General features: G+C 34.5%; 2 protein-coding genes across 2 annotated transcripts; both read left to right on the top strand.

Moving 5' to 3' along the window:
- The first annotated feature begins 1,657 nt into the window (after positions 1 to 1,657).
- LOC116005163 (WAT1-related protein At3g28050-like) lies at positions 1,658 to 7,735 on the top strand. The gene is made up of 7 exons (XM_031245417.1): positions 1,658 to 1,876; positions 1,977 to 2,039; positions 2,130 to 2,243; positions 3,716 to 3,944; positions 4,508 to 4,666; positions 5,952 to 6,100; positions 7,381 to 7,735. The coding sequence occupies exons 1-7, from the start codon at positions 1,689 to 1,691 to the stop codon at positions 7,526 to 7,528; spliced, it is 1,050 nt and encodes a 349-aa protein (XP_031101277.1). The 5' UTR covers positions 1,658 to 1,688; the 3' UTR covers positions 7,529 to 7,735.
- A 662-nt stretch (positions 7,736 to 8,397) lies between these two features.
- On the top strand, positions 8,398 to 21,066 carry LOC116004989 (WAT1-related protein At3g28050-like). Its single transcript, XM_031245196.1, has 7 exons — positions 8,398 to 8,671; positions 8,771 to 8,833; positions 8,909 to 9,022; positions 18,188 to 18,416; positions 19,047 to 19,205; positions 19,503 to 19,651; positions 20,904 to 21,066. Exons 1-7 carry the CDS (start codon positions 8,484 to 8,486, stop codon positions 21,049 to 21,051), a joined length of 1,050 nt encoding a protein of 349 aa, XP_031101056.1. The 5' UTR covers positions 8,398 to 8,483; the 3' UTR covers positions 21,052 to 21,066.
- Positions 21,067 to 22,931: the final 1,865 nt, after the last annotated feature.

Here is a 22,931-nt window from a genome sequence, read left to right as displayed (position 1 = left end):
TATGGACATATAAATATATAATAGCTTTAGAGAATTATCAGTGGATTTGTTTGTTTTTGTGTGTGTGTGTATATATATTCTCCAAAATGGAAATTAATACCTAATTCTTAATAATAAATTCAACACTTTAGAATTTAAATATTATGTAATTTGTGCTTTGATTATATAAACTTGTATGAACTCTAAAGAAATCTAATTTTTTGAATAATAAAATATAAACTGATCATTCAACTTGACAATAAAAATTAAGGAATATATATTAAATATGCAACTACATTACTATATATGATTTGAATACTTTGCTCGTTTAGAACATACAATTAGATTGTCATGCTTTTACTTTATGAAATAAAAACAGTTACAATGAAAGAATAATCAAAATGTGGTCAAACTTATATTATTACATATCCATTATAAACTAATGACTATTTTGATGCATTATATTATTTCTAATTCTTATTTCATATATGAAGGTATTATATATGTGATAGCTCTATATTCAAACATAGATTTTTGTTTTATATGCCATGTTAATATATAGATCTTATTAGACGGGAATGTAAATAATGACTGATAGTTATAGTGCAATCAAAATTTAAATTCCTTAAATGTTACAGAGATGAATTTCTAACATATATTTCAACTATGTTTATTAATTTTTATAAATATGTTCTAATTTCTAAGCTCTATTTTAAATTTAGTTTGGATTTATATATTAATTTTCTGTTGTCAATAATATCTTTTAAAAGTGTACTTACTAACTTACTTGAGTTTGAGTCTTATTGCTATTATTATGATCATACTCTGATTTGATGATTACAGATTTCAATGCCAAAGATATTGTAGTCAAGCGGCATAGCTGTGGCTCTTCCAAATGAGAGGTTACAGGTTCGAAAGCTAGTTCTATTTATTTTATGATTTCAAGTGTTAATGGCAATGAGAACCCTAACTTACTTTGGTTTGGGTTTGATGATTTCAAGTGTCAATGGCAATGAGAACCCTTGGTAATGCAAGGGTTGGTACAGGTTGCTTGGTATAATGCTAAAACCTTATAAAAAAAAAGGGTTTCTCCATATCAAGCTTTGTTTCCCGTCACCCGTCTACCCCTCCACTCTCCTACCCAACAAAAAACACAAATAAATATTTATCCAATTAACTTGTGCTTAATATTAAAATGGAAAATAATGATATTACCTTTTGTTTCTTGATCCTTCCCTTGTGCTTAAATGTGAATGTGAGATTTTACCACATGACATGTAGTATTTTTTGGTACTTCCCCCCAAAATTCAATTTCAAATTTGAATTCAATTGAAACAATATTCTCTGGATAAATAAAATGATGTAGTTTTAATTACTTGTGCCAAAAGAACATTAGATGTCAAGCATTTCAAGAAAAAAAAAAAAACAAAACAAAGTATCCAAAACGACGTAGTTTAATTACTTGTGACAAAAGAACCTTAGCTGTCAAGCATTTAAAGAAAAAAAAAAACAAAATATCCAAAACAACTAGTTTTATTTGGGCCAAAAAATGGACAAATCTGATTGGTTGAATCCCAGGTGCATATATATATATATATAGATTGAGACTTATATTATTCTCTTACTATACCTAGTACATACAACACATACCAGGCCATCATCTCAAAGGGTAAGAGTGGCTCTCTCACTTATTACAGAGATAGAGAGAGATGATGAGCATGTGCGTGGAGAAAGCGTTGCCCTTTGTGTTAATGGTGTTTGTAATATTATCACAAGTGACCAATTTGATAGTAAGCAAAATGGCAATGTCAAGGGGCCTCAGCTCCTTTATCCTTGCTCTTTATGGCGATCTTCTAGCCACCCTCATATCTCTCCCTTTTGCTTTCATCTTCTCCAGGTATATATTAATTATGATTTAACAACTGGTTTTTACTTTAATTTCTCTTTTTTCCTTAAATTTCTTTCATTTGTGAAATTTTGTAAATTAATTTTGGTAGGTCAAACAACTTTCCGGTCACTTTTGCTGTCCTCTGCAAAATCTTCCTGCTCGCTTTAGTTGGGTTAGTAATTTAGTATTTATATATATAATTATAACTATATAATTATGTTTATAAATATAATTATTAGTATTATTATGAATTTCATTTCAGGTGCGTTGGGCAGATTTGTGAATTTGCGGGTACAAAATACGGCTCCCCAACACTAGCTACGGCGATGCTGAACCTCGTGCCAGGCTTTACGTTCGTGCTTGCTCTTATACTAAGGTTCTCTTCTTGTTTTTATATATTTTATTATATAAAAGTTCACTTTTAGTTGATTAATTATAATTTATAATTTTATTGGCAATCATTGCCATGGGGTAGACGGGCTCGGTGGTCCTACCAAAAAAAAAACGTTCTGGTTGTACACTAAGTACTAGGCGACTTTTCAAAAAGAAAAAACCCTACAAATGGAGCGATCATATTATTTAAGAAAATGTCTTTTTATAGTAAATAATAATTCTTTTTTTTGCAAAGAAAAATAAAATTATTTGAATAACAAAAATTGCATAACTTTTATTGCAATAAAATTTTACTCATTGAATCACAAATCTCACTTTTTTTTAATGGTTTTGGATGCCTACTACAGATGATTAATGAGTTTGGGTATAAAAAAAGATTCGACATCGAATAATTAATGAGTTTGGATATAAAAAAAAGATTCGAGATCAAATAATTAAGGGAGAAAAGTGAATGAACTTTTAATTGAGAGAAAAATTCAATTATATTACTATCATTCACGGAGAAAATAATTCTTATTATTTTATATGGAATTAAAAAAATATAAGATAAATAAAATATTAAAATGAAATGGAATGAGTATTAATTAGGAGGATTCTATACGTACTTCATGTTAAGGAAAAAAAATTTACCACTTGGGCAAAATATAATGTGTTGGCCTGTCCGTAATATTTGCCATGAATTTATTGTCTGTGGGCCTATGGCCAACACCATTATTAAGTATCCGTTATTGTGGGTATTGTGGTCCACAAAAAACGTTGTTTTGTGTAAATTTTCACGTGATACGGCAAGATACATTTTTATAACTTATAATGTATATATTCTAAAATATAATGTACATCATTTTAACTCATAAATTACATTATTCTAACTTATAAAATACATTATTTTAACCTATAAATTTCATTTTTCTAACACATGATGTATATTATTTTAACACATAAAGTATATTATTCCAACGCATAAAGTACATTATTTTAACTCATAAAATTCATGGCGTCGTTTTGGACCGTGGTTCACATAGCTCCACACAACGATATGCCATGATTAAGTATTAAAAAAAAATAAAAATGATGAAGAAACATTTTCATTCTATAAATATAGAGTCAAATTCTCGTGCGACAGTGTTTTCCGTGCGGCCATGCGGTACGCGGTCACGCACCATTAGGTACGCATAAATGCACCATAAAGTATTCGGAAATACACCATTAGGTGGTGCATTTTTTTTGGTGTGTGGTGCGTTTTGTGGTGCATTTCACTATGATGTGTTTCTAAACACTGTGTGATATATTTATACATACCTAATGGTGCAATCCGCACCGACCGCAGGGAAAGTCCTGATCTCATTTGAACCACTATATATATATTACTGCAAAAGCAATTGAACTGATTTAGAGTGAATATTTAAGGGGTGTGTCATGTGTGTAATGCATCTTTGATCTGATGTACATTCTCAGAATGGAAACTGTGAATTGGAGAAGTTCAAGCAGCCATGCCAAGACCATTGGAACATTGGTTTCCATTGCAGGGGCATTTGTGGTGACTTTCTACAATGGCCCACCAATTCTCAATAAACCATCCTCTCTACCAACCCTCCTCTTCTTATTCACACAGCAAAGTTGGATTCTTGGAGCATTCTTGCTAGCCATTTTAGCCTTATCCACTGCAATCTGGTACACTTTTCAGGTCTGGACTTCAAAACACTTGCTTCATTTTAAATTTCATGCTACTTTTCTGGTTGGTGCTGGGAGGGTAAAGGCCAAGTATACCACCTGGTGGCTGAGAAATTGTTGGGCGAAAGTTAGTAAAGGTCATGTCCAGCACCCAAGGTCTCAAAAATGTAGGATAGTATAAGGAAATAAAGCTGTCTTTGCTACTAGCTATAGCTTTTGGTCTAAGTGGTAAGTATTTGATCCTAACATTTTTTATATTGACAAAATCTTGTGTGAGACCGTCAACCATTATAATGTATGAGGATGAAATACACAACCAGGTCAAAGTTAATTTGATTCATGGACAAATATATAAGTTGACTAAATTAAATATGGGTATTGAAAGAGAAGGATTAGAATGAAATTTATGAAACCAATATCGTAACTCAAGTGGCAAGTGAGCTCTCTTTGTGAGAAAGAATTTTGTGAGAATCTGGATTTGATTCTCAAAAAAGAATGAAATTTATGGTGTAAATTTAATCCAGCAGGATTCAAATAATTTATTTTTCTGATTGTAATTAGTGTGGTATATATCAGGCTGCCATTCTGAAGGTATATCCAGCAAAGATGATAGTATGCTGCTTTTACTGCTTGTTTCTGACTATCCAATCTGCACTAGTCTCATTGCTAACAGTGAGAGATTGGAGTGCCTGGAAGATCCATCGTGACATTACTTTATTTGCGGTTTTATTTTCGGTAAGATCCAAGCTCTCAATATTACATAATTAAACTTCTTTATCAATCAAAGACCTTGTGGTCAAGTGGTATAGTTGTGGTCCTCTTAAGTGAAAGGTCATAGGTTTGATCCCTAGTACTTTCTTATTGATACTAGACTTGACCACTATTACTATGCCAAAAGTTATAACCATTAGTGATGGCACAACTATATTTTCTTATACAGTTATACCACCAAATTTTGACATTCATCCAACTAGTTATTTGGAATTCCGTGGAATTGCAATTCCCTCCAACCATGGAATTACCATGCAATTCTATGGTAAAGGACTATTTTACCATTATTCTTATTATTATACTAGTTTTTCTTATGCGCGATCCGCAAAAAATAGGTGCCCAATATTAATATTTTATATTAAAATTTTTAAGTTTATTTAGATTTTTATATTTAAATTATTGTAAATAATAATAATAATAATAATAATAATAATAATAATAATAATGTAAAATATTTTTATAAATTTTATATTTATATTTTAGAAAATAACTAATAACTCCAATATATAATATGTATATATTATTATTATTGAATATATATTATTATTATTGAAGAAAATAAGAAAATATATAGTGGATGCATGTGTATGGTAACAATAGTGAAAAAGATAACGGAAGTTATAACGGTAGGGGTATGCTTGTCTAATATATTGTAAAGTACAACTGTTATAGCATAATGTATAAAAAAAAAATTTAACGGAAAAAACGGACATAAATGAAGGGTATAACATTCATTCACACTTGTTATGTTTTTAGATTATTATATAAGAGCATTTTAGTCTTTATTCACTTCTTTCCTTTCAATTTCCCATCATTATACTCATGTTTACTAAATAATGTAGTTTAGATTCTCACTTTATTATTTTCTCACTAAATTATATTCCTTTTCTCCATAATTCACTCCTCCCAACCAAACCCTTGTTGGTGTTTGATTTGGCCCTTCACCGATCTCCAGCTAACATTTATTATTACAATTTCTTTTATGAGGCTAACATATTAAATATTTAAATTGATTGAATACTATCAAGTGATGGAAGAGGTTAATGTATTTATAATAAATCCTAATGAAACTTTTTGACATCATATCATCAATAAGACAATAACATGCGTGATAGTATCACCATGTTAAATGTATATCAAGTTTGAATATATAATGTTAAGTACATGCTATCTTAAAATCCAATGGAAAACATTATACCAATTAGGAAATTAAATTTAATTTGTTGGATATATACATACATACATGCAGGGGTGCACTACTGCAATTCGTTTATATTTGATATCATGGTGCATTGGGAAGGAAGGGCCTCTCTTTGTGTCTATGTTCAAGCCTTTGGCCATTGTTGTTTCTGCTGTGGTTGGAGTTATTTGGTTTAGTGATACTCTCTATCTTGGAAGGTATTTAATTAATATTCAAATATATGGTACAATATTCATTGCGCTATTTTTTTTAGTACTACTGGTTCTATTACAATGTAGTCACTGCGATTCAAACCTGTGACCTCCCAATTAGGAGAGTCAAAGAGGCGCCATAGAGCTACAATCTACTTTGCCATTACGCTATTTAAGAGAAAATTACACTTTTCGTCCATAAGTTATACCATAATTGTAGAATTCATGCCTAAATGTTGGTCGTACTCACTTTTTGTCCCTAATTTATACTAAAATTTCAAATTGTATCCCTAATATTTTGTTAGTAAAGGGACGAAAAGTGCAACGCCAATGATAAATTAGGGACGAAAAGTGAGAACGGCCAACACTTAGAGGAACGGATTCTACAATTATTATATAAGTTAGGAACGAAAAGTGTAATTTTCCCATTAATCTTAATTTCTATGATATTATAGTTTATATTAATTCCTATACAACAAAAAAAAAAATTTAAAAAAAATTGAATGTTCTAATTTAGTTACTTTTTTTACACTAATTTATATTACTAAAATACTCATGTACAATGTAAATCCTAATGTAGTTTAATGGTTTTGTTGCTCTAAATCCTAAATGTAAATTTTTTTTTTTTTGAGTTAATTCCATTTTTGTCTTAGATTTATAGGTGATAGTTCACTTTTAGCCCTTGTTTATTAGAACATCCACATTTGGTCCTAGTATTATTGTGGTATGACCATTTTTGGTCCTCTATCAACAAAATAGTTTGAATATGTTAAATATAAAGCCTTTTCGGTCTTCAATTACGGACTTTTTCATACAAATAAACATAAAAATATAACGGGGTCAATTCACTTTGTATAAAAATGATCGAAATGTCTTTGTATTTAACGACATTTCAACAATTTTGTTGACGGATGACAAAAAATGGTTATGCCACAATAATACTAGGACCAAATGTGGATGTTCTGATAAAAAAGAATAAAAGTGGACTGTCACCTATAAATCTAGGACCAAAAATGGAATTAACTCTTTTTTTTTTTTAAAGGTAAGGATATATTGTAACTACAAAAAGTTAGGGATATATCATATATTGCAACAACAAAAAGATAATGACTAAAATGATTATTAAGAAAAAGTTGTGTCATTTGTCACAAACCATAGCATTTTTATGTATAAAAAAAATAATTCAAATAATATTTTTCTAATAGATTATAAAAATGAATTAGGAAATAAGATTGAATAGTTGTTAAATTTAAATTGCAAATAACATATTTGGAATTTGATTGCAGTATTATTGGAGGAGTGATAATTGTGGTTGGATTCTACGCTGTCATGTGGGGAAAATCTAAAGAAAATATTACGAAAGTGGAAACGCTGAGAAACTCTGCATCTTCAAGCCAGAATGCTCCATTGTTGCAAGTCCATACACAAAACTAACAATAGTTATGGGTACGGTGTTAATTGGTTGGCATGAATTTCAATTCGTTTGGAATGAAATTCATCATTTATACTAATTACATTATTTGGTCGGAGGGAATTACAATTCTCTTAAACCATTGAATTACAATTTATACAATTCCCCAAAGAATTTCAATTCATCAGTGAGATGCAATGGAAAAGTGAAAAATTTTATGCGATCGTTTACTTTATTTCTCTATTTTTTATTTTTTTTTTCATTTTTTCAATTTTATTTGGCGCACCCTTGCGCTTCAAAGAGAGCCTCTATACTATGCAAAAGCCTTAAAAAGACTCTTGTATAAATAGTGGTGTAAACCACTTCCCAAACCGATGTGGACCAAAAATTACTTTAAAGTTTTTCACTCCATTTTTCCAATTCAAATGGGTGTACTTTGAAAATTAATTTGTCATTCACCCATTATTCGTTAATTTTGAGCGTACAATATATCATCAATCTCTCCGTCTAACAACGAAGAACTCGAATCCATTTTAACTCGACCCAAATCGGAAGTGGACCCTACATATTTGTACCACAAAATAACCACTTAAAATGTCATTTTATGTTATTTTTGAAGATTAGGTTGATGCACCTTAAGTTTCAACACTGACCCACCTTAAGCACACAAACCACATACCTTAAAAAGGGAAAACTACGCACCTTAAAAAGAAAAAACCACACACCTAAACAACCGCACCGGAGAAAACCAATCGTATAGGAATCCATTTATATATATACACACACATGACACATACATATATAGTGGGACGACTTGTATTATTCACCTACCTAGTATATACAAGACAGCGACATGCGTGTTCTTAGCCAACCAAAAAAGAAAGGACCAAGCCACCATCTCAAAGGATAAGGGTGTATTTGTACCCTTAGCTCTCTCACTTTCTCACTTATTACATAGATAGAGAGAGAGAGAGAGAGATGATGAGCAGGTTCATGGAGAAAGCGCTTCCCTTTGTGGTGATGGTGTTGGTAGTATTATCACAAGTGGCCAATTTGATAGTAAGCAAAATGGCAATGTCAAGGGGCCTCAGCTTCTTTATCCTTGCTCTTTATGGCGATCTTCTATCCACTCTCATCTCTCTCCCTTTTGCTTTCATCTTCTCCAGGTATATATTAATTATCATTTAACAACTGATTTTTAATTACTTTCTCTTTTTTCCTCAAATTTCTCTGATCTGTGAAATTTTGTAAATTAATTTTGGTAGGTCAAACAACTTTCCGGTCACTTTTGCTGTCCTCTGCAAAATCTTCCTGCTCGCTTTAGTTGGGTTAGTAATTTAGTATTATATATATAATTATAAATATAATTATAATTATTAGTATTATTATGAATTTCAATTCAGGTGCGTTGGGCAGATTTGTGAATTTGCGGGTACAAAATACGGCTCCCCAACACTAGCTACGGCGATGCTGACCCTCGTTCCAGGCCTTACGTTCGTGCTTGCTCTTATACTAAGGTTCTCCTCTTCTTTTTATATTTTATTATATAAAAACTTCACTTTTAAAAGGTTTGGTTCCAATTTCACCGTCGGTTCGAAATCGGAACCAAACCGTGACCATGACTGCAATAATTGACATGCGGTAGATTAGCTCGGTGGCTTGTATCAAAAAGCAAACGAGTGGATTGTACATTGTACTAGTGCTAGGCAACTTTTCAAAAAGAAAAAACCCTACAAATGGACCGGTCATATTATTTAAGAAAATGTCTTTTATGATATATATACTAAAATTATTTTATATCTACCTTAAAACTTTACTTTCGTTCCCATCAATTAAATTTCTAAAAAAGTATTTTCAAGGAATGTATTTGATGGGAATAATTTTATAAGAAAAATTAATTACTCCGTAATATTTTTGGTGTTACCCTAGAAAATAAGAATTAAATTATTCAGAAAATTAATTAAAATGTTTAGTTTGTTTAAGTTTTCGTAGAAGTTTTTTTTTAATCTCTAATATATCCTTGCTATATGCAAATATTAAACAAGCATAATTAATAAACCATATGTTAAAAAAAAAAAAAAAACTCTAGCCTGCAGCAATAATATTCAAAATACAAAATATTAAGTATGTAAAAACGTGTTGAGAAAGACAAGTTTCTTCGATAAATAGTATTGTTATACGGAGTACTTACTAATGGTAGGAGGGACAAATTTATTATATTTTATAAGAGACTTTTAATTTGGTTATTTTGATGTCATAAATACGTAATTGAATAAATTTGGTAGATTTTCAGCACCGGGACAATGAATCCGGCCTCCCTTAGGTGAAATAACTTTTCCACCTTTTAAATTCTCAAAAATGTTTGAACTTTCTTGACTTCCAAACCGGCCACATCTTAATTCATTAATTACAAACACATTTTTATTTTTAATTTTTGATATAAGAATTAAACAATTACCAACTAACGATATTTGTGACAATAGTAAAAGTAATTGAGGTTGAATTGGAAGATATAGTGGAGTGAAGACAATATAACTATATGCTTATTTTATCATATACTCTTTAATATTTCACTCTATGAATAATTACTTTCCTCCCAAAAAAATTGAATCTCCAACTACAAGGGTTCCTACGCTCCAACCCTTTTTTTTTTTTTTTTTTTTGAGAACAAGACTTTTTTTTATTAAATAAGCCGGGTGAAAGCGAAGCCCCGAAAATCATACATGAAAGAGATTTTAACATTGACAGGGAGGGAACAAAAGGAGCCAAAAATAAAAGGTGAGCTTCTGCAAAGGCCTTCCGTGGCAAGAGCGTCTGCAACCTGATTGGCCTCTCGGCCTTCCGTGGCAAGAGCGTCTGCAACCTGATTGGCCTCTCGGTAGATATGCGTTAAGGATGAACCCCAAGATAAAAGGCAAGAGCGAATGTAAAGAATGGCTTGCTTGATTTTCCATGGGATTCTTGACGTTGATGATGATATAAAATTAGCAATAGAGAGGGAATCAACTTCAACAAAGGCTGGGATCTTTGCTGTAATTTCGCACCAGTGTATGGCAAAGCGTAGAGCCAGGACTTCCGCCTCCAAAGCTGATGAAGCATCGAGCGGGAAGCAGATACCAGCAAGAATGCGACCAGAAGAGTCTCTAAGACAAGCTCCGCCCGCAGCACCGTTGGATGAGAGCATTGCATCTGTGTTGAGTTTTAATCTGCCCGAGGGCGGCGCAAGCCATTGTACCCGAATGATATTTCGTCGCGGAGGTTCAGAGAATCTAGCAATCAAGCCTTCCGAGAGTAGGAATGAGTCAGAATCATGATGGCGACGAAGAGGCCGTGAGAGTGAGAGCAGAACTGATTCACGTTTGATTCTTTTGATGGTATAAATGGCAGAGAAAGTGGAATCATCATAAATAGCTTCATTGTAGGCAATCCAAAGATACCAAAGCACAAGACTAGGAATGATTCTAGCAAAGCTTCCAACAGAAGAGCCTGTGGATGATGACAACCACCATGAGTGGCATGCAGATCGAACGGAGGATGCATTAAGAATAGAGAGTCCAAAAGTTCTGCCAAAATATTGCCAGACTTCAAAAACCCTTCCACATTGCATTAAGCAGTGTTCCAAGTTCGCACTTGCGCAGCAACAGAATGGACAGATTGATGGCATGCAGAATCCAAATCTTTCAATAATATCTGGGAACGGGAGAAGTCTCTTTAAGAGTTTCCACATGAAGACCGAAATTTTAGATGGTATTCCACCGCCCCAGATACAATTTGCAGATAGTGTTGATCCCGCTCGTGGACGGAGGCGATCATAAGCAGAAGAGAAAGAAAAGTTGCCATAAGTGGATGGCATCCAGACTAGTTCACCATCTTTCTGAGCCGTGTTTTCCTCAACAAAATCTATCACCTCTTGCATGCGTCTCCAAGTTATGGATTCCGAAGTTCTTGATGGGTTTTGAGTGTAGCGAGCTTGCATGAAACAACTCCATAGGGAGTCTCCTTGCTTAAAGTTGAAGTATAATTTGGCTGAGAAGGCAAGTTGAATGGTTGACAAGCATCGGATCCCCAGGCCACCCTCTTCCGGTGGCATGCATATTTTGCTCCATGAAGCCCAATGTCTCTTCGGCCGTCCCTCATTAGTGCCCCATAGAAAACTAGCGAACTTAGCCTCAAGAGTCCTCACGATTTGACGTGGCAAAACAATAGAAGCCATCGTGTACAGGGGCATCGTTGAGAGGACATGTTTGATCAGAGTGAGACGATCCCCTGGAGATAGGAGTTTACGTTGCCAGCTTGTGAGCTTTTCATCCGGAGATAGGAGTTTACGTTGCCAGCTTGTGAGCTTTTCATCCACCTTCTCCAGTAAACGTTGGTAGTAGTAGAGACGATTCCTACCTTTGAATAAATTCACCCCCAAATAGCGGAAAGGCAGAGTTGAGCGCTGCATGCTCAGGATTTGAGACATAGAGGATGCTCTTCTGGCCTGCATGCTCAGGATTTGAGACATAGAGGATGCTCTTCTGGCTGTGCTGCTCAGGATTTGAGACATAGAGGATGCTCTTCTGGCTGTGCAATGTTTGGATGTGATGAAAAAACTCTTGTTATAGTTGATTCTTTGCCCAGAACCCTGCTTGATATTTCTTCAGGGTCTCCGCCAAGGCCTTAAGTGAGCTTGATGAGCCATTTGTAAAAATGATAATATCGTCTGCAAAAGCTAAATGGGAAATAACAGGGCGGTGGAGGCTAGTTGAATAAGGGGAGATTATACCAGTTCCCATTTTGAGAATGAGAGAGCGTGAGAGAGCTTCTGAAGCAAGGATAAAAAGCAGAGGTGATAGAGGGTCACCTTGCTTTAGCCCTCTTGATGGTTGGAAGAAACCGCAGCTAATTCCGTTGACCAAAATGGATAATCTTGTTGCCTCAAGGTTGTTCATGATAATATTTATAAAAAAAACCGAAAATCCAAACTTATTGAGAGCTGCATGTAGGAAGGGCCAAGAGACTCTGTCGAAGGCCTTCATCATGTCCAATTTAATTGCTACATTTGAGCCTCTACACCTTTTGTCAATGTATTGGATTAGTTCAAAGGCTAGCAGGACATTGTCTTGAATATTTCTACCTTCCACAAAGCCTGTTTGTTCTTTGGATATCAATTTTGGCAGAATTTTACTCAGTCTGGTAGCTAGTATTCTGGTGAATACCTTACTAATAAAGGTGCATAAGCAGATCGGCCTAAAGTCTCCAAAAGAATTTGGGTTATTTGTCTTTGGAATCAAGACAATTTGTGCACTGGCCATTGCACGTGGGATCGGCACTCCAGCAAAGCAATTCATCGTGGCAGAAAAGATATCATCTTGAACAATCTCCCAACAGTGTCTAAAGAAACAGCCTGAGAAACCATCCGGTCCTGCTGCACTGTCTGGGTCAAGCTTCCACACTGCTTCTTTTACCTCCTCTCGAGATAGCGGCATTAAAAGAGAGGCATTGTCGGAGTTTTCCAAGCTTGAGGGGAGATTATGCAGAAGGGATTCCATCTCAGAGCATTCTTCAACCATAAAAAGCATGGAAAAGAAAGATTCGGCTTCCTCTTGAATTGCTGATGGGGTGGTAAGGAGATCGCCAGAAGCATTTTTAATAGCACATATCCTTTGCCTTCGATATCTGTCTTTAACCGTAGCATGGAAATATCGCGTGTTGGCATCTCCTTCTTTTATCCATTTGACCCGAGCTTTTTGCCTCCAGAACATCTCTTCTTGCTTAAGAGTTAAAAGAAGCTCCGCTTGGAGTTTGTGTAGCAAAGCACGGTTTTCTGGATTCGGGTTATCATCATATTTTTTTTCTTCCTCAGCTATGGTTGATTCTAGGTTCCGAATTCGATCAAAAACATTACCAAAAGTGTCCCTGTTCCAAGATCGAAGAGAATGCTTCAAACGTTTGAGCTTGAATGCCAAAGCACGCATGCCTCCTCCTTCAGCAGGTTGCGACCAGCTTGTTTTAACCACATCAAGGAAACCGGGGTGAGTGATCCACATGCTTTGAAAGCGAAATTGCTTAGGGCCAGATATATCAGATTGATTCCCACTTAGAAGCATTGGTGAGTGATCTGATGTGGTGCGGGCAAGAACATGAATCCTGATCTCCGAGAAATAGTCTCTAAAAGTTGGGCTCATTAAGAAGCGATCCAATTTTTTCCAAACAGCCCCTGTGTTCCGAACTCCATGCCAGGTGTATTGGCCTCCCATAGTATCCATATCAATTAAGGAGTTATTGTTGATGAAGGTAGAGAAGTCTGAGATGCCTCCAATCTCAGGTAAAGCATTCCCTCTATACTCAGTGATGCTAGAGATTACGTTAAAATCCCCACCCAGCAGAACAGGTCTGGTGTCGTCAATTAATGCATTTAGCCGCAACCAGAGTTGAGCTCGCTCTGCTCTAGAGTGTTTCGCATAGACAGCTATGAAATCAAAGCTAAAATTCCAGGGAATGAAACACACATGACAAAAAATAAATTGATCACTGTCAATCACAACATTTACTTCAAAGGAGTCCGACCAAAGAAGCCAAATTTTTGTTTCCAGAGAGGCGAAACCATCAGCAAATTTGAACTCACGAACAAAATTATCCAAACGCTCAGCAGCAATGAAAGGTTCAATAACAGAGAGAAAATGAACATGCTCACGGCTAAGAAGGCGAGAGAGTCTGCGCCGTGAGGAAAGCAGACCTCTGACGTTCCAACTTAGAATATTCATTTCAAACGGTGAGAAAAGGAAACCCGAGCGATCTTACCCGCTGAAAGCCGGGTAATGACAGAGGGCTTGAGCTTAGAGTAATTTTTCCTTGGCCGATTCTTTTTCTTAGTAACAACAATGAAGTCGTCTGGTTCTGGTTCAGGTGGCTTAATACGAGAGGCAAACAATCTGCTGTCTGCTTTCCAGGATTCAAGGAGAGAAAGAGAGAATTTCGTAGCATTTTGATCTTCATCTCCCTCCGAAAGGTGGCCTGGTTGAGAATCTTCTTGGTGTTCTGTTCTGAGGCATTGGTCATCGATGATGGTCTGTTCCATATTAGAGTTGTGTTCTGGTATTTTGACGGGTGATAGACCGGTTGTGTTGTCTGATGCATGCGGTTCTGGAGCAGATTGAATAAGAGTTTGAGAGGGGGCTTCACCTTGCTGATCAACTGGTTGTTTCATGATTGGTCGCCATCTTTTTCTTGGGGGGACAATAGTTGTTGTAGATTGCTGAGGAGGCGAATGAGTGTCTTGAGATTGAATCTGGCCATGGTGAGGAGTTCCACATCTGGCCTGAAGTCTGGTGACCATTTAAAAATGTGCAAAAAGAAACCTTGAATCGACCAAGATTTGCGAAGCCAGCACCGCTGAAAGTCTTCCTCGAGATCGAAGTTAATAAGAACATGACGATTATCTATCAAACCAATCGAAAAAGCTCCGCCAAACCCGATCAGATCAAAAGCTTTGCGGAGATCTGCCATTGAAGGGCGACCTTTGGCGAATTTACCAATCAGCGCAAATTTGAATTCTTGGGCGAAGTGGTGAATGTCTTGATCTGTAAAAGCCACAGCTGGCATACCTTTGAATTTTCCCGGCGGTTTCAGAGGGGAGACATCTGTTTTTTCAGAGAGAACATCTGCAAAGGATCGAAGAGGGGGAGCGGCGGCCCCCGCCGCCGCCGCCATTCACACGCGAGAAAGAAGAGCAATTAGCGGAGCGTTATTAGGGTTCCCCCCCAATTCTCTTGTTTCAGACAATGTTGGATGATCTAATCTAATGGCCAATAATTGATCGCATTGTCGCATGGGGCAAACATGCCTAACTTGATCTACCGCTCCTACCCAACAAAACATCTGGGAGGATAATTACTTGTTAGATCATAATGTCTATCCACTGAATTAACTCAACAACTAACAAATTATATTGTAATTTTAATTTTCTCAATAAGTACTATCATGTTAAAAAATGTTTTTACCTCCAAAGTAATTTTAGTATATATTGCGTACTCATTGAATAACAAAAATTGCATAACTTTTACTACAATAAAGTTTTACTCATTTAATCACAAATCTCACTTTTTTAATGCTTTTGAATGCCTAGTATAAATGGTTAATGAGTTTGAGTAAAAACAATAAGAATTCATGTAATTCATGATTAATTGTCAAGGTGATTTGGAATAGTCAAGGTGCGGCTTCGACACCTTTCCGGCACCTCTAGATGATAGAGATGGATTCCTGTAATGGAAAAATGTCTCCAACTCTATTAGATAGTATACGGGATTGTAGTATGGGTGCCCCCTTCCAATAAAATTTTTTTAAAAAAAAAAGAATTCGATATCGAATAACTAAGAGAGAAAAGATTGACCTTTTAATTGAGAGAAAAACTCAATTATATTATTACTATAATTCAAGGGGAAAATAACATTTTCTTATTATTTTATATATAAAGTTAAAAAATAAGATAAATAAAATATTAAAATGAAATGGAAGAAGTATTGATTAGAGGGAAAATGGTCAAATAAGCCCTTAAACTTTAATTGAAAAGTTAATTAGTCCCCTAAATTTTTAAAAACTGCAATTACACATTTTAACATGTTATATTGAGACAATGAAGTCTAAAAACTGATAAATGACCTAATATTTCAGGTCATTAGGGTTGCAGCATCAATTTTATCCATCTTTGACAACAACCCGGCGGTCGGTGACCACCGAATCGTCGCCAGTCACCGTCTACCAAAGAAGGCGACTAGTGGTAGATGGTGACCGGCAATGGTTAGGCTGTTGTCGGCCACCAAATTATCGCCGGAGATGGATAAAATTGATGACAGAACTCTAATGACCTGTAATAGCTGATTATTTACTAATATTTGGATTTTATTGCCTCAATATAACATGTTAAAGGGTGTAATTATATATTCTTTAAAAAGTTTAAGGGACTAATTGATTTTTAAAGTAAAGTTTAGGAGCTTATTTAACTTTTTGAGGATTATATACGTACTTCATGTTAAAGAATTTTTTTTTCCCAGGTGGGGCAAAATGGGTTGGCCTGTACGTAATCTTTCCCATGACTTTATTGTCTATGGCCTGTGGCGATGTGGCCATCCAACACCATGATTAAGCAGCACTTATTGCTTACACCGCAAATTATGATGTGGACCCAGGTCCACCTTGCAAGGTGGATCTGGGTCCAAAACTACATCGTTTTTGTCTTCTTTTTTTTTTATAGTAAACATATTGCTGAACATAGAGTTGTCTAAAAATGTGTGAATGTAGAGGTTTCAAAGTGTGAATGTAGTCCCGGGTTCGATTTTCAGAAGTGACGATTCCCCCTGGGCCAGCTTCCGTGCCTCCCGGAGCGAACGTGGGTGGACCTGGACCGTTAAACGGACAGAGAAAGACCCGGTGAATTTACCAAAAAAAAAAGAAAAGAATGTGAATGTAGAGTATATAAATCGTGAATGTAGATTTATGATTGTGTGAATGTAGAGTTGCCTAGAAATGTGTGAATGTGGAGGTTTCAAATTGTGAATATGGAGTATAGAAATCGTGAATGTAGAGTTATGCATGTGTGAATCTGTAATAGAGTTAAGAAGTTCTAGTAACTTGTAGCCCTGTAATGTGTGAATGTGGAGTATAGGACATGTGAATATAGAGTTTTGAATGTGTGAATGCATAACAGTGATAATATAGTTACTAAATATATAATCTTGTAATGTGTGAATGTGGAGTTTACAAATTATGAAAGTAGAGTATAGTGTATGTGAATGTGGAGTTTACAAATTGTGAATGTAGAGTATAGTGTATGTGAATGTAGACCCAGGTCCACCTTGCAAGGTGGACCTGGGTGGCTGGGTCCACGGCATAACAACCCGTGATTGTGTGGATCAAGATATAAGAATGTCGTTGTTTTGTGAATTTCTTTATGTGATTCACTGTAATATACATTTTTATAATTCATAATGTACATTATTCTAACTTATAAAGTACATTATTTTAATTTAAAAAATATATTATCTTACTCTAGAAATTTCATTATTCTAACACATAATGTACATCATTCTAACACATAAAGTACATTATTTTGACTCATAAAGTACAATATTCTAACTCATAAAATTCGCAACTGTGGTTCACATATCTCCACACAATAATTTGCAATGATTAAGTATTTAGAAAAAGAAAAAAAAAAACAAAACAAAACAAAATGATGAAGAAACATGTTCATTCTCTATTAAGAGACCCACTCAAAAAGCAATTGATGTAACATTGAGAAAATCAATGAGGTTACTACAATGTTTGTTTGTTTTTTTTTTTTTTAAAAGGTTACTACAATGTTAAACTTTGAAACCTACCCTCTATTTGGATTTTTTTTATTTTGGATCTTAAAAATGACAGAATGTGTAGTCTGATTGAATTACCTATAGTGTGAAGCCAAAGAGCTTGTGGTCTAGTTTCACCATGTTTAATTTACACTTTTATATGGATGGGAGTGAGTTCGAACTTCAGTGGAGGCGAGACGATTGTTGATTCTTTGTGCGACGCACGCTCTACTAAAATGTTAAGTTAATAGTTGGATTGCACATTTATGTTTATATATTATATGCTCAACACTGTGGTCAAGCAAAAAAAATATATACTACTGAAAAAGCAATTGAAGTGATGTATATTCTCAGAATGGAAACTGTGAATTGGAGAAGTTCAGGCAGCCATGCCAAGACCATTGGAACATTGGCTTCCATTGCAGGGGCATTTGTGTTGACTTTCTACTATGGCCCACCAATTCTCAATAAACCATCCTCTCTACCAACCCTCCTCTTCTTATCCACACAGCAAAGTTGGATTCTTGGAGCATTCTTGCTAGCCATCTTTGCCTTATGCTGTGCAATCTGGTACATTTTACAGGTCTGGACATCAAAATACTTGCTTCATTTAAAATTTCATGCTAATTTTCTAGTTGGTGAGGGGAGAGGGGAATTGTTTGGCGGAGGTCTGTAAAGGCCAAGTCTAGCATCTAATGGCTGGAGAATTGTTAGGAGAAAGCTAAAGGCCATGCCCAGCACCTAGCATCTCGAAAATTTATTTCATAAGTAACATTTCACATATAATTATTACAATATTTACATTAAAATTACACGTAAGCATTCAATTTCAGTGATATGTATTACAATATTTGTCATTAGTAAAAGTCATTTACCCTAAAGAGTATTACAATTTCATATATAAATATTATAATATATATTATAAGTAGCAGTTTATTTATTTCAAATTAGTATTAAAATTTGTGTATTAAGTATTTTGATTTATATCATAAGTAACGAGAACTATCTTAGATTCGATCTCTCTTACAGATTAAGATCCGTGAGATGGTCTCACACAAGTGTGACTCTTTCTTTATTTTGTATGTTAAATTAATTTTAGTCTATTCCCTTAACTATTACATTTTTCCACTTTCAATTTCTAACTTAACAAATAAATATGGGTATTGAAAGAGAAGCTTTAGAATGAAATTTATGGTGTTGTGGTTTATATCAGGCTGCCATTCTGAAGGTATATCCAGCAAAGATGATGATACTATGCTTTCACTTCGTGTTTCTGACTATCCAATCTGCACTAGTCTCATTGGTAACAGTGAGAGATTGGAGTGCCTGGAAGATATATCCTGACATTACATTATTTGCCGTTTTATTTTCGGTAAGATCCAAACTCTCAATATTACATAATTAAACTTCTTTCTCAATTAATGCATGTTTAATTAGTATCAAGCGCACTTCCGCTCTCTATTCAACAATTCCTCTAATAAGTATTAGACTTGACCATTATCTCACCTAACACTTACTAACCTTAATTACACTCGTGACCTGACTCTAATACTATTCACTGACCTCCAAGCTCCACCCAACATTTATTATTACAATTTCTTTTATGAGGCTAACATATATTAAATATTTAAATTGATTGAATACATTCAAGTGATGTACATACATGCAGGGGTGCACTACTGCATTTCGTTTCTATGTGATGATATGGTGCATATGGAAGGAAGGGCCTCTCTTTGTGTCTATGTTCAAGCCTTTGGGCATTCTTGTTTCTGCTGTGGTTGGAGTTATTTGGTTTAGTGATACTCTCTATCTTGGAAGGTATTTAATTAATATCCAAATATATGTTACAATATTCATTACGCTATATTTCTTTAGTAGTACTGACTCTATTATAATCATGGTTGCAGTAGGTGCTAGGCGCTAGTCGGGCGGTAGACTAGCGCCTAGCGCCTAAACGGTCTAGGCGGCGACCTATAAAAACAAAAAATTAATTTATGTGTGTGGGTGTATGTCATATGTTATATTATATATATCTCTTACTTCTCTTACTTATATAAATAAATAAATTTAAATATATATAAATATAATACTCCGTAATAAAATTAACAAGACCTACTCGCTCGAGTTAACTCGGCTAACTCTGCCGAGTTGGGCGAGTTAACTCGGCCAAATTCGGCCCAGTCGGTCACCAACTCGGCCCAATTAGCCGAGTTAGGCGTTAGACGGACACCTAGGGAGCAATTCGCCTCGGTCTAGGAGCCTAGCACCTAGGCAGGGATTTTTGCAACAGTGATTACAATGTAGTCACTGGAGTTCGAATCTGTGACCTCCCAATTGGGAGAGCCATAGAGCTACAAGGCTACAAGCTACTTGGCCATTATGTTATTTAAGAGAAAATTGCACTTTTCGTCCCTAAGTTATGCCATAATTGTAGAATTCGTCCTAAGTGTTGGTCGTACTCACTTTTCGTCCTTTTATTATCACTTTTCATCCCTAAGTTATACTAAAATTGCAAAATTTGTCCCTAATGTTTTGTTAGTAAATGGACGAAAAGTACAACGCTAATGATAACTTCTGGACGAAAAGTAAGCATGACCAACCTTTAGGGACGAATTCTACAATTATGGTATAACTTAGAACGAAAAGTGCAATTTTAATTTCCCATTAATTTTAATTTCTATAATATTATATTTTATATTAATTCCTATACAACAAATTTTTTTGAAAATGCTCTATTTTAGTTAATTTTTTAAACTAATTTATATAACTAAAATACTCATGTACAATGTAAACCCTAATGTAGTTTACTGGTTGTGTTGCTCTAAAGACTAAAATGTAATTTTTTTTAAAAGGTAATGATATATTATTGCAACTACAAAAAGATAATGACTAAAACGAGTATTAAGAAAAAGTTGTGTCATTTATCACAAACCATAGCATTTGTATAAAAAAAAAAAAATTATTTCAAATAATATTTTCTAACAGATTATAAAAATGAATTAGGAAATAAGATTGAGTATATGTTAAATTTAAATTGCAAATAACATATATATTTGGAATTTGATTGCAGTATTATTGGAGGAGTGATAATTGTGGTTGGATTCTACGCTGTCATGTGGGGAAAATCTAAAGAAAATATTACGATAGTGGAAACACTGGGAAACTCTGCATCTTCAAGCCAGAATACCCCATTGTTGCAAGCCCATACACAAAATTGAAAATCATGTTTAGTAACATAGTTAGCTTAGCAGTTAATTTTAACTGATTTGGCCATTATTAACTATTTAACTTGGTTAATCATTCAATATAAGTGTTTGATTAATTAGCTTATTGTAACAACTTATTGCTTCAAAATGTTAAAATTCAAAAAGCTGCTCAAAGTAGCTTTTTCGATAAGCTTTTTGAGAAAGTCATTTTGCATGTAATCAGCAATCAGCTAACAATTAATTTATCAAACATATTTCTACAATCAACTAATATTACCAACTAGTCAAGCCCACTAACTCAATCAGCTAATAGTTATTTACCAAACACCCCAGCAATATAGTTATATCTATAAGTACTGATGGGTAAGTACGCATATGGACTAGTTGGTCCGTCAACAATCACCTGGTTAATCCGTCAACAACCACTCAGTTGGTCCGTCAACGGTCACCCGGTCGATCCGTCAACAACCACCCAGTCAGTCCGTCAGCAATCACTCGGTCAGTCCGTCGACAACTATCCGACTAGTCCGTCAACAACCACTTGGTCGGTCCGTCAACAACTACCTAATCGGTCCATTAATCACCATCTGACTCGACCGATCGACCTATGGAGCAATGCACTTTACAAATTAGGAAGTTCAGGTCACAAGCCTACGGGTGCTTACTGATGTGACAGTCGACAACTTTTCAGAAAAAGGGATTCGTGTTTTCATCGATCACCTCAAGCAATTCACCTGTGCGCATTTTGCAGAGCGACTGTTCAAGCTAACCGATGTGAAAGTGCCATGTTAGGCCACTTGCATATTAGGCACTGAGTGTTTGCTTAATATAAATATGAGGGTCAGTCCCCTCAGTTGTAAGATCCAACTCATTAATACAACTACACTTCATTTGCAATTCCTCTTGTATCTCCTCTATTTACTTCTCTCATCATTGTTTGTCACTTGTAATTCGGACCGCTTAGTCGTTGTCCGGTTGACCGACCGAACGGTTGACCACCCGAGTATCTTTCCTCATCCATCTGTAACACTCATACCCGTAGCGTATCCATAGACCCCGTTTATATATATTTACGCTATCAGGTACATAAAGTCATTATTTTAGTGTAATGTTTATATACATTAAGTTTTCTTTTAATATAATAAAAATATAGAAGAAACACATAAAGTCATTATTTTAGTGTAATGTTTATATACATTAAGTTTTCTTTTAATATAATAAAAATATAGAAGAAACATTTTGAACTTATTGTTGACACTGAAAATTTACAAATTTTGATTATTTATCAATATTAGTATATTTATTTAAATGTATTTGAATAATATTGATATTATCTAATTTGTTAATTAGATAATATCAATATTATCCAAATACATTTAAATAAATNAACTTATTGTTGACACTGAAAATTTACAAATTTTGATTATTTATCAATATTAGTATATTTATTTAAATGTATTTGAATAATATTGATATTATCTAATTAACAAATTAGATAATATCAATATTATNAATTTACAAATTTTGATTATTTATCAATATTAGTATATTTATTTAAATGTATTTGAATAATATTGATATTATCTAATTTGTTAATTAGATAATATCAAAAGAGTTTGAATTTATCAAAACTCTTTATCCTACCGCTATAAATAGGACCTCTCATTTCTATGTATTCATCCTAGGAAAAATCATAGAAATAGCTTTGAAGCTTATTTAGAGAATTAGAAATCATGATCATGAAAATAAAAGCCCCATAATCCTAAATGTAAAAGTTCCTCCTTGAAAATCATGCCTAAGCCGTTTGAAATCCGGAGGCCCGGAGGCCCTTCAGAAGAACAAGCATATAAGTTCTTCTCTCTTCTCTGAAGATCAAGCCACTAGAAATCCGG

This window comes from Ipomoea triloba, chromosome 14, assembly GCF_003576645.1.
Source record: "Ipomoea triloba cultivar NCNSP0323 chromosome 14, ASM357664v1".
NCBI classification, from domain to species: Eukaryota; Viridiplantae; Streptophyta; class Magnoliopsida; order Solanales; family Convolvulaceae; genus Ipomoea; species Ipomoea triloba.
This window is presented reverse-complemented; position numbering and strand designations above follow the sequence as displayed.

Coding starts and splice junctions, on each gene's coding strand:
- LOC116005163 (XM_031245417.1), top strand. CDS start 1,689: ATGATGAGCATGTGCGTGGAGAAAGCGTTGCCCTTTGTGTTAATGGTG. Junction 2,244..3,715: donor GTGCTTGCTCTTATACTAAG/GTTCTCTTCTTG, acceptor GTACATTCTCAG/AATGGAAACTGTGAATTGGA. Junction 6,101..7,380: donor GATACTCTCTATCTTGGAAG/GTATTTAATTAA, acceptor ATTTGATTGCAG/TATTATTGGAGGAGTGATAA.
- LOC116004989 (XM_031245196.1), top strand. CDS start 8,484: ATGATGAGCAGGTTCATGGAGAAAGCGCTTCCCTTTGTGGTGATGGTG. Junction 19,206..19,502: donor TATTTGCCGTTTTATTTTCG/GTAAGATCCAAA, acceptor ACATACATGCAG/GGGTGCACTACTGCATTTCG. Junction 19,652..20,903: donor GATACTCTCTATCTTGGAAG/GTATTTAATTAA, acceptor ATTTGATTGCAG/TATTATTGGAGGAGTGATAA.